General features: G+C 48.8%; 1 protein-coding gene across 3 annotated transcripts in view; it reads right to left on the reverse strand.

Moving 5' to 3' along the window:
- Positions 1 to 2,200: 2,200 nt before the first annotated feature.
- The window catches only part of CLNS1A (chloride nucleotide-sensitive channel 1A), a 38,788-nt gene continuing 28,755 nt past the window's right edge, over positions 2,201 to 12,233 (reverse strand). For all 3 annotated transcript variants that reach the window (XM_063951286.1, XM_063951287.1, XM_063951285.1), the window contains one exon: positions 2,201 to 2,730. Coding sequence is in view for 1 of the 3 variants with exons in the window: in XM_063951287.1 (XP_063807357.1) it covers positions 2,702 to 2,730 (29 nt within the window). In the remaining 2 variants the exon portion in view is untranslated. The remainder of the gene's footprint in view (positions 2,731 to 12,233) is intronic.

A 12,233-nucleotide genomic window follows, 5' to 3' on the forward strand; every position in this document is an offset into this window, starting at 1 on the left:
GTTGTTCTATTTCGCCCTCCTCGTACTCCTGTTCAGTGAGGTCTAGTATCCCAGAGACAGGAAAATTAGTAGGAAAAGGAAACTTATCTTTTCCACTCAAGGTGGACTTATGACCAGTTTGAGACTCCCCAGGTAACTCAAATGGTCTCATCTTAAACTCAGATCTTGCCGCCTCTCTTTCTTCACGAGAGGCGGCCAGTTCTGATTGTAAACCAACTAATACATCTGCAAGTAAAGCCCATGGCGGGTCCTGAGATGCCTTTACTTCTGGAATGGAAATCGTATTTATGGCTGTATTAACAACACATGCTGTACATGTGGTGGATCCATCAGGCAACACACTCTTACAGACATGACATGACAAATGTTTCTTAGATTTTGCTGGTGTCTTACTCATTATGAAGACAGACAATACAAACTCCACACAGACAGACTGCACGACTCAGTAATAACACCAAAGTTCCTGGTATATATCTAGGCAAGTGCAGTGCCTGCCAGAAATACGAAAACTGACCCCAAAATTCCTCTAGTACCACTCTTAGCCGAGATGTAAAAATAGGAAACCTGGAACAGACAGGAGAACATTTAAACATATTAAGCATTTCTTGCACTGCCAAATACTGTTAAAGTCTCCCCCCCCCCACTCCCACGACCTCCGTGTACAGCACCGGGTCTGGGCCTGTGGAAGTTTTGCAAAGGGCCGTGTGAGCGGCCTGTCTATAGACCCCGGACAACGGAACTCCTCGGCTGCTGCGGGCGGATGGCGGAAGCAGAGAGCGTGCTGCATGGAGCCGTGGAGCGGCCCATGCACACGTGCTCCCGCCCGCCACACACAGCATAACGGCGTGTCTGTGTAGCCAAGCAGCGCTGCTGCTGCGCAGGGAGCAGCGGTCTTTTAGGATGCTGGGAGCCGGAGAGTGAGAGCGCGCCGCATGGACCGTGAAGCGGCCCATGTACACGCGCTCCGGGCAGCGGTGAGTACCCAACAATCCCCAACAGTGGAGCGGCAGCAAGCGCTGACCGCCCCAACCCAACATACCTGGACCGTGACAAAAGTCTATGACGGGGCCTTCATCCAAGCTCCGTCCAGCTTTCCTGCAGGCAGCCTGCAAGTGGAGTGAGGGAGCTCTTTACAGAGAGGTCCGACACTCACGGCTACTCAGCCGCTTCCACTGTCCCTGACCCACGCCTGTTAGAAGGGGGGAAAGGACGTGGAAATTGAAGAAAAAAAAAAACTTAGAAAAAAATCCAATACTTTGTGGATGAGCTCCACTATGCCTTCTAACTGTGTCGAGCACAGAAAAAACACTGAAGTGCTGCAGGATATGGAGGGGAGGAGTAGTCTCAAAAATTAATTTATTCAGTGCCTTCTTCCGGTGGAAGCCGTCCATATCCCAAGAGTACTCCAGTGACCCCTAGTGGATGAAAAAGAAATATTCTTATAAATGCAAATACACCCCAAGGCCAAAAATCTCAGGGGGCAAGTCGCAGGCTATGACATGCTGGGCTGGGGACACCATAAAAGGAGAGGTCACAAACAGGGTTACCTATGCATCAGTGCCACTCTGCCTTACCTTGTTTTGCCCAATGCTGACTTCACTTGAGGTACTGGGACCTCAAACTAAGCTTTCACTTCACAAAAAAGTTGGTTGATTTTTTTTTCTTCAAAATTGGCAGGCAATCTCTCTCCCTTATATGTAATTCTATAGGAAGCTGGCGCATAACACGACATTAACCCCTTTACAGCTGCAAGCGTCAGACTGGGTCATGAAGGGCCCTCCGGGGAATGCAGTGGTAGGGCCCCAAGCTTAAGAGGTTCTTGGCCAACCATTAGAGACTACATGCACAAAACAGGGCACCTTTATAAAAGAAGTGGACAGGGCTGCCAAACAAAATTGGAAGAAGGGCTAATCTTGGTGTAGTTTCCATAATAAACCAAGCATCTAAGTTACTCCATGATCCTGCTCCACCAACTTATTTAAACCCCAGAGGAGGTTTCTAGCAGGGATTTCCCCTGTGGACCTGTTGGCCAGTCTGACACAAATTTACGCTTAATAACCCTGACAGATACTTCTCGTCCACAAAAACAAGCCTACCATTTCCCAGTGTAGATCATGAAGAACTCCAGGAGAAACCGCACCGGTCATAAGTGCGATATGACACACATCCCGGTCATGAAGGACTTAATCACATAACACAGTAAGATACAAAAACCTAGATTTTATTAAACAAACAGGAGCTTATACAAATATTGTCCAGTTCTACTATGAAGTGCCGGAGGTTCCCAAATCCATATTATTACCCTATTAAACACACAACTAACAGTATTGTTGTTTACTGTAGATGCTCCAAGACAATAAGAGTTTGATGTTTGGCTAAATAAAACTAGATAACCTATTGCAACAAGTGAAGCAATGATACTGTAAACAGAACATTCTAGCATAATCTAGAACTTCTAATCGGATGAGTAGTCCCCACAGGGATGTATATCGCCAAAGAATTAATACCGCACCAGTATATGGTCGCCTATAAATGGCAGCCGTTAGAACAGTTCTTAGCCGGGCTTTAAAAAAGAAAGTTACTTTCTCCCAGGCCGTTTCCACGACGCACAATTCTCCTTGGAATGAGTAGCAGGAATGGTTTGGGTAAGCAAAACAAGTCTAAAGTAAATAGGATACCGGAAGAGTCACACTTGCTGGGACTAACACGCGTCAGTGTTAACGGCTGCACCTGAGGAGAGAGAGGAGGTGGTTATACAATATACTAGTGACAATATACAGGAACAGGTCTTGCACTTCTCCTACATGCCCTTTCCCATCTTTCCTGTCTTGTGTTGCCTCTATTATTCAAAAATGTTCTCATCTTAGAGCAGGGGTGGGCAATTATTTCAGCTGGGGGGCCGCTTAACACTTCCAACGAATATTCGAGGGCCACACACAAAATACTCAAAAAGAGTCCCCTTTTTACACATTACGGCAGACATCGTCCCCCTTTTTACACATTACAGCAGACAGCGCCCCCGTTTTTACACATTACGGCAGACATTGTTCCCCTTTTTACACATTACGGCAGACTGCGTCCACTTTTTACACATTACGGCAGACATCATCCCCCTTTTTACACATTACAGCAGACAGCGCCCCCGTTTTTACACATTACGGCACCCTTTTTACACATTACAGCAGACTGCGTCCACTTTTTACACATTACGGCAGACATCATCCCCCTTTTTACACATTACAGCGGCCCCGTTTTTACACATTACGGCAGACATTGTCCCCCTTTTTACACATTACGGCAGACTGCGTCCACTTTTTACACATTACGGCAGACATTGTCCCCCTTTTTACACATTACGGCAGACATTGTCCCCCTTTTTACACATTACGGCAGACTGCGTCCACTTTTTACACATTACGGCAGACTGCGTCCCCTTTTTACACATTACGGCAGACATTGTCCCCCTTTTTACACATTACGGCAGACATCGTCCCCCTTTTTACACATTACAGCAGACAGTGCCTCCGTTTTTACACATTATGGCAGACATCATCCCCCTTTTTACACATTACGGCAGACAGCATCACCCTTTTTTACACATTACGGCAGACAGTCCCTACCCCCCTATCCCCTCCCTCCCCTAAACCCATATTGTAGTTTTTAACTCAGCTGCCTCCCCACCCCTAAACCTATATGGCAGCTTAAGCAGTGATCCAGGGGCTGGCAGGACAGGGGGTTTACCTGTTCGTCACAGTGGCAGACGATCCCCGCTGTCCGATGATGCCGCCTGGAGTCACTGCTTATGTGGCCTCTTGCTCCCGCTCGCTGGCCGCTGCTTCTTCTCCTCACTCAGCTGCCAAGCGCAGTGCCCGCCCCCCGTGCCGCCCAGCGCGCTTGGTAACAGAGGAAATCCCGGTCAGCTGACCTTGTGACGTGACCGGGATTTCCTCAGCGGCGCCTCGTCGGGCCGCTTGTCATTGCACTCTAATGGGGCACAGCGGGCCAGGCACGATCGGTCCGCGGGCCGCATCCGGCCCGCGGCCCGCCTGTTGCCCACCCCTATCTTAGAGATTCCATGTTTGTTATGTTCTTAATGGTTCATAGAAAAATGGAGACTGCATTAGTACAAAATTAAAAGGGATCGCTGTAGCAGCTGGTTACTAACATACCAGTCTTCCAAGGGGTGTGGTATGGAAGGTAGATAGTAACTAGGTTGACAGTGTCTAGGTCGACCACTACTGGTCGATAAGTCAAAAGGTTGACATGAGTTTTTAATGGGGGGTTTTGTGTCGTTTTCTACGTAGAGTGACCGGGAAGCCCAATTAGTGCACCGTGTCCCCTCGCATGGCTCGCGGCTTCTGGCAAGGTGCCTCGCTCCACTACCGCTGCGCCCTGCACAGGTTACCGTTCCCAACTGCAGTCTACGTGGATCGTTAAGTATGAAAAGGTTCAAAAAAAGAAAAGAAGAAAAAAAATCATGAAAAACTCATGTCGACCTTTTGACCCGTCAACCTAGTTACTGTTGACCAATAGTGGTCGACCTAGATAGTGTTGACCTAGTTACTGTCAACCTAGAGACTGGATCCCCTTCCAAGACCAGTACAATAATACACAGCCTCGACAAATAAGTATATCCGACACAGATTACTCCATGCAGAGTCCATGTTACACATGTTACCCAAAAAGTAGGCTTTTAGCCAGCTGCAGCAGTCGGCAGCTGTGTACATGCGAGGGAACATGTGTTTTGTAGACATGTCAGCAAGCATGGTGTGGACCCTGGAACGCAACAAATGCTACTACACAGGAGATGGCAGTAGAACTGTAAACATTATGGGTCACTATGACTAACACCTGCGGCTCCTCCTAACCGCTTGGGGTACGATCCAGTTTTTATGAACATTTTAGAGTGCTACCTTTCATTTTTATATGTTTTACTATGCTTTTTATTGCCTATATATGCAAAATATATCTAAATTTCTCTGACGTCCTAGTGGATGCTGGGAACTCCGTAAGGACCATGGGGAATAGCGGCTCCGCAGGAGACTGGGCAAAAAAGTAAAGCTTTAGGACTACCTGGTGTGCACTGGCTCCTCCCCCTATGACCCTCCTCCAAGCCTCAGTTAGATTTTTGTGCCCGACCGAGCAGGGTGCAATCTAGGGGGCTCTCCTGAGCTTCTTAGAAAAAGTTAGTTTTAGGTTTCTTATTTTCAGTGAGACCTGCTGGCAACAGGCTCACTGCATCGAGGGACTAAGGGGAGAAGAAGCGAACCTGCCTGCTTGCAGCCAGCTTGGGCTTCTTAGGCTACTGGACACCATTAGCTCCAGAGGGACCGAACACAGGCCCAGCCTCGGAGTCCGGTCCCAGAGCCGCGCCGCCGGCCCCCTTACAGAGCCAGAAGCAAGAAGAGGTCCGGAAAATCGGCGGCAGAAGACATCAGTCTTCACCAAGGTAGCGCACAGCACTGTAGCTGTGCGCCATTGCTCCTCAGCACACTTCACACTCCGGTCACTGAGGGTGCAGGGCGCTAGGGGGGGGCGCCCTGAGCAGCAATAAAAACACCTTGGCTGGCGAAAATACATCACATATAACCCCCAGGGCTATATGGATGTATTTTAACCCCTGCCAGAATACAGCAAAACGCGGGAGAAAAGTCCGCCGAGAAGGGGGCGGAGCCTATCTCCTCAGCACACGGGCGCCATTTTCCCTTACAGCTCCGCTGGAAGGAAGTCTCCCTGACTCTCCCCTGCAGTCCTGCACTACAGAAAAGGGTAAAACAAGAGGGGGGGCACTAATTTGGCGCAGTAATAATATAAACAGCAGCTATAAGGGAAAAACACTCTTTATAGTGTTATCCCAGTATATATATATATATAGCGCTCTGGTGTGTGCTGGCATACTCTCCCTCTGTCTCCCCAAAGGGCTAGTGGGGTCCTGTCCTCTATCAGAGCATTCCCTGTGTGTGTGCTGTGTGTCGGTACGATTGTGTCGACATGTATGAGGAGGAAAATGATGTGGAGGCGGAGCAATTGCCTGTAGTAGAGATGTCACCCCCTAGGGAGTCGACACCTGAGTGGATGGGCTTATGGAAGGAATTACGTGACAGTGTCAGCTCTTTACAAAAGACGGTTGATGACATGAGACAGCCGGCTACTCAGCTTGTGCCTGTCCAGGCGTCTCAAAGGCCATCAGGGGCTCTAAAACGCCCGTTACCTCAGATGGCAGATACAGACGCCGACACGGATACTGACTCCAGTGTCGACGATGAAGAGACGAATGTGACTTCCAGTAGGGCCACACGTTACATGATTGAGGCAATGAAAAATGTTTTACATATTTCTGATAATACAAGTACCACTAAAAAGGGTATTATGTTTGGTGAGAAAAAACTGCCTGTAGTTTTTCCTGCATCTGAGGAATTAAATGAAGTGTGTGATGAAACGTGGGTTTCCCCCGATAAAAAACTGATAATCCCTAAAAGGTTATTGGCATCATACCCCTTCCCGCCAGAGGATAGGGCACGTTGGGAAACACCCCCTAGGGTGGATAAAGCGCTCACACGCTTGTCTAAACAGGTGGCACTACAGTCTCCTGATACGGCCGCCCTTAAGGAACCTGCTGACAGAAAGCAGGAGAATATCCTAAAATGTATATACACTCACACGGGAGTTATACTGCGACCAGCAATCGCCTCAGCCTGGATGTGCAGTGCTGGGGTGGCTTGGTCGGAATCCCTGACGGACAATATTGATACCCTAGATAGGGACAGTATATTACTGACTATAGAGCATTTAAAAGATGCATTTCTATATATGCGTGATGCAGAGGGATATCTGCCGACTGGCATCAAGAGTAAGTGCGCTGTCCATTTCTGCCAGAAGAGGGTTATGGACGCAGCAGTGGTCAGGTGATGCCGATTCCAAAAGGCATATGGAAGTATTGCCTTATAAAGGGGAGGAGATATTTGGGGTAGGTCTATCAGACCTGGTAGCCACGGCAACTTCTGGGAAATCCACATTTTTACCCCAGGTAGCCTCTCAACATAAGAAGACGCCGTATTATCAGGCGCAGTCCTTTCAGCCCCATAAGGGCAAGCGGGCAAAAGGCTCCTCATTTCTGCCCCGTGGCAGAGGGAGAGGGAAAAGGCTGCAGCAAACAGCCAGTTCCCAGGAACAGAAGCCCTCTCCCGCCTCTGCCAAGTCCTCAGCATGACGCTGGGGCTTTACAAGCGGACTCAGGCATGGTGGGGGCCCGTCTCAAGAATTTCAGCACGCAGTGGGCTCACTCACAAGTGGACCCCTGGATCCTTCAGGTGGTATCTCAGGGGTACAAATTGGAATTCAAGACGTCTCCCCCTCGCCGTTTCCTAAAGTCTGCTTTACCGACGTCTCCCTCCGACAGGGAGGACGGTATTGGAAGCCATTCACAAGCTGTATTCCCAGCAGGTGATAATCAAGGTACCCCTCCTACAACAGGGAAAGGGGTATTATTCCACGCTGTTTGTGGTACCGAAGCCGGACGGCTCGGTGAGACCTATTTTAAATCTAAAATCCTTGAACACTTACATACAGAGGTTCAAATTCAAGATGGAGTCACTCAGAGCGGTGATTGCGAACCTGGAAGAAGGGGATTATATGGTGTCTCTGGACATCAAGGATGCTTACCTCCATGTCCCAATTTACCCTTCTCACCAAGGGTACCTCAGGTTTGTGGTACAGAACTGTCACTATCAGTTTCAGACGCTGCCGTTTGGATTGTCCACGGCACCCCGGGTCTTTACCAAGGTAATGGCCGAAATGATGATACTCCTTCGAAGGAAGGGAGTTTTGATTATCCCTTACTTGGACGATCTCCTGATAAGGGCAAGTTCCAGGGAACAGTTGGTAGTCGGGGTAGCACTATCTCAAGTAGTGTTGCGGCAGCACGGTTGGATTCTCAATATTCCAAATCGCAGCTGATCCCGACGACACGTCTTCTATTCCTAGGGATGATCCTGGACACAGTCCAGAAAAAGGTGTTTCTCCCGGAGGAGAAAGCCAGGGAGTTATCCGAGCTAGTCAGAAACCTCCTAAAACCAGGCCAAGTGTCAGTGCATCAATGCACAAGGGTCCTGGGAAAAATGGTGGCTTCCTACGAAGCAATCCCATTCGGCAGATTCCACGCAAGAACTTTCCAGTGGGACCTGCTGGACAAATGGTCCGGATCGCATCTTCAGATGCATCAGCGGATAACCCTGTCACCAAAGACAAGGGTGTCTCTCCTGTGGTGGTTGCAGAGTGCTCATCTTCTAGAGGGCCGCAGATTCGGCATTCAGGACTGGGTCCTGGTGACCACGGATGCCAGCCTGCGAGGCTGGGGAGCAGTCACACAGGGAAGAAATTTCCAGGGCTTGTGGTCAAGCCTGGAGACATCACTTCACATAAATATCCTGGAGCTAAGGGCCATTTACAATGCTCTAAGCCTAGCAAGACCTCTGCTTCAAGGTCAGCCGGTGCTGATCCAGTCAGACAACATCACGGCAGTCGCCCAAGTAAACAGACAGGGCGGCACAAGAAGCAGGAGGGCAATGGCAGAAGCTGCAAGGATTCTTCGCTGGGCGGAAAATCATGTGATAGCACTGTCAGCAGTGTTCATTCCGGGAGTGGACAACTGGGAAGCAGACTTCCTCAGCAGGCACGACCTCCACCCGGGAGAGTGGGGACTTCACCCAGAAGTCTTCCACATGATTGTAATCCGTTGGGAAAAGCCAAAGGTGGACATGATGGCGTCCCGCCTCAACAAAAAATTGGACAGGTATTGCGCCAGGTCAAGGGACCCTCAGGCAATAGCTGTGGACGCTCTGGTAACACCGTGGGTGTACCAGTCAGTGTATGTGTTCCCTCCTCTGCCTCTCATACCCAAGGTACTGAGAATTATAAGACGGAGAGGAGTAAGAACTATACTCGTGGCTCCGGATTGGCCAAGAAGGACTTGGTACCCGGAACTTCTAGAGATGCTCACAGAGGACCCGTGGCCTCTACCTCTAAGAAGGGACCTGCTCCAGCAGGGACCCTGTCTGTTCCAAGACTTACCGCGGCTGCGTTTGACGGCATGGCGGTTGAACGCCGGATCCTGAAGGAAAAAGGCATTCCGGATGAAGTCATTCCTACCCTGATCAAGGCCAGGAAGGATGTAACCGCAAAGCATTATCACCGCATTTGGCGGAAATATGAGGCCAGGAAGGCCCCTACGGAGGAATTTCAACTGGGTCGATTCCTGCAAACAGGAGTGTCTATGGGCCTAAAATTGGGGTCCATTAAGGTTCAAATTTCGGCCCTGTCGATTTTCTTCCAGAAAGAACTGGCTTCAGTTCCTGAAGTTCAGACGTTTGTCAAGGGGGTGCTGCATATACAGCCTCCTTTTGTGCCTCCAGTGGCACCTTGGGATCTCAATGTAGTTTTGGGGTTCCTAAAATCACATTGGTTTGAACCACTCACCACTGTGGACTTAAAATATCTCACATGGAAAGTGGTAATGCTGTTGGCCCTGGCTTCGGCCAGGCGTGTGTCAGAATTGGCGGCTTTATCCTATAAAAGCCCTTACCTGATTTTTCATACGGACAGGGCAGAATTGAGGACTCGTCCTCAATTTCTCCCTAAGGTGGTTTCAGCGTTTCACCTGAACCAGCCTATTGTGGTACCTGCGGCTACTAGGGACTTGGAGGATTCCAAGTTGCTGGACGTAGTCAGGGCCCTGAAAATATATGTTTCCAGGACGGCTGGAGTCAGAAAATCTGACTCGCTGTTTATCCTGTATGCACCCAACAAGCTGGGTGCTCCTGCTTCTAAGCAGACTATTGCTCGTTGGATTTGTAGTACAATTCAGCTTGCACATTCTGTGGCAGGCCTGCCACAGCCAAAATCTGTAAAAGCCCATTCCACAAGGAAGGTGGGCTCATCTTGGGCGGCTGCCCGAGGGGTCTCGGCTTTGCAACTTTGCCGAGCAGCTACTTGGTCAGGGGCAAACACGTTTGCTAAATTCTACAAATTTGATACCCTGGCTGAGGAGGACCTGGAGTTCTCTCATTCGGTGCTGCAGAGTCATCCGCACTCTCCCGCCCGTTTGGGAGCTTTGGTATAATCCCCATGGTCCTTACGGGGTTCCCAGCATCCACTAGGACGTCAGAGAAAATAAGAATTTACTTACCGATAATTCTATTTCTCGTAGTCTGTAGTGGATGCTGGGCGCCCATCCCAAGTGCGGATTGTCTGCAATACTTGTACATAGTTATTGTTAACTAAATCGGGTTATTGTTGTTGTGAGCCATCTTTCCAGAGGCTCCTCTGTTGTCATGCTGTTAACTGGGTTCAGATCACAAGTTGTACAGTGTGATTGGTGTGGCTGGTATGAGTCTTACCCGGGATTCAAAATCCTTCCTTATTGTGTACGCTCGTCCGGGCACAGTATCCTAACTGAGGCTTGGAGGAGGGTCATAGGGGGAGGAGCCAGTGCACACCAGGTAGTCCTAAAGCTTTACTTTTGTGCCCAGTCTCCTGCGGAGCCGCTATTCCCCATGGTCCTTACGGAGTTCCCAGCATCCACTACGGACTACGAGAAATAGAATTATCAGTAAGTAAATTCTTATTTTCTGTGCTAATCCAGTATTCCCACCTTGTGGGTATTAAGACTATCCCGAGCACACCAGCTCTTCACTTGTACCTTTTGTTTTTGTACATAGACATCCTGTGGGCACTAAGTGAGCTTTTTCATCAATAAATGTATTGCATTACCTCCGTAATTGCGTATATGAACTGACTTTTTTCCTTGTTACCAATTACCTTACGACTACATGTCATATGCACACACCACTTACGTAGTGACCAACACTGAACAGCGCCATATGTATGACATACAAACTTTCATGATGGTTATGTTTAGAGTTGTACTGCTACAGCAGGTGCTTTTCTCCAACTGACGGTGTTTTGTGGTCTAACTATGAAGGTCCACGTGACCACTACATACCAATGTGTGAAACCGAATTTAAAAAAAAAAACAAAAAAAAAAAAAAAAACACACTGGGGGGAGGAGGACACGCTGACAAACAGTATTTCTTCAAAATAGTTAAACATAGGAATTTAAATTGTAAAAAAAATAAGAATTTACTCACCGGTAATTCTATTTCTCGTAGTCGGTAGTGGATGCTGGGAACTCCGTAAGGACCATGGGGAATAGCGGGCTCCGAAGGAGGCTGGGCACTCTAGAAAGATTTCAGACTACCTGGTGTGCACTGGCTCCTCCCACTATGACCCTCCTCCAAGCCTCAGTTAGGATACTGTGCCCGGACGAGCGTACACAATAAGGAAGGATTTTGAATCCTGGGTAAGACTCATACCAGCCACACCAATCACACCGTACAACTCGTGATATGAAACCCAGTTAACAGTATGAAACAACTGAGCCTCTCAACAGATGGCTCAACAATAACCCGATTTAGTTAACAATAACTATGTACAAGTATTGCAGATAAACCGCACTTGGGATGGGCGCCCAGCATCCACTACGGACTACGAGAAATAGAATTACCGGTGAGTAAATTCTTATTTTCTCTTGACGTCCTAGTGGATGCTGGGAACTCCGTAAGGACCATGGGGATTATACCAAAGCTCCCAAACGGGCGGGAGAGTGCGGATGACTCTGCAACACCGAATGAGAGAACTCCAGGTCCTCCTCAGCCAGGGTATCAAATTTATAGAATTTTGCAAACGTGTTTGCCCCTGACCAAGTAGCAGCTCGGCAAAGTTGTAAAGCCGAGACCCCTCGGGCAGCCGCCCAAGATGAGCCCGTCTTCCTTGTGGAATGGGCATTGACAGATTTTGGCTGTGGCAGGCCTGCCACAGAATGTGCAAGTTGAATTGTACTACAAATCCAACGAGCAATAGTCTGCTTAGAAGCAGGAGCACCCAGCTTGTTGGGTGCATATAGGATAAACAGCGAGTCAGATTTTCTGACTCCAGCCGTCCTGGAAACATATATTTTCAGGGCCCTGACCACGTCTAACAACTTGGAGTCCTCCAAGTCCCTAGTGGCCGCAGGCACCACAATAAGCTGGTTCAAATGAAACGCTGACACCACCTTAGGGAGAAACTGGGGACGAGTCCTCAATTCTGCCCTATCCATATGGAAAATCAGATAAGGGCTTTTATAAGACAAAGCCGCCAATTCTGATACTCGCCTGGCAGAAGCCAAGGCCAATAAC

The sequence above is a fragment of the Pseudophryne corroboree genome, chromosome 2 (genome assembly GCF_028390025.1).
Source record: "Pseudophryne corroboree isolate aPseCor3 chromosome 2, aPseCor3.hap2, whole genome shotgun sequence".
Classification (NCBI taxonomy): Eukaryota; Metazoa; Chordata; class Amphibia; order Anura; family Myobatrachidae; genus Pseudophryne; species Pseudophryne corroboree.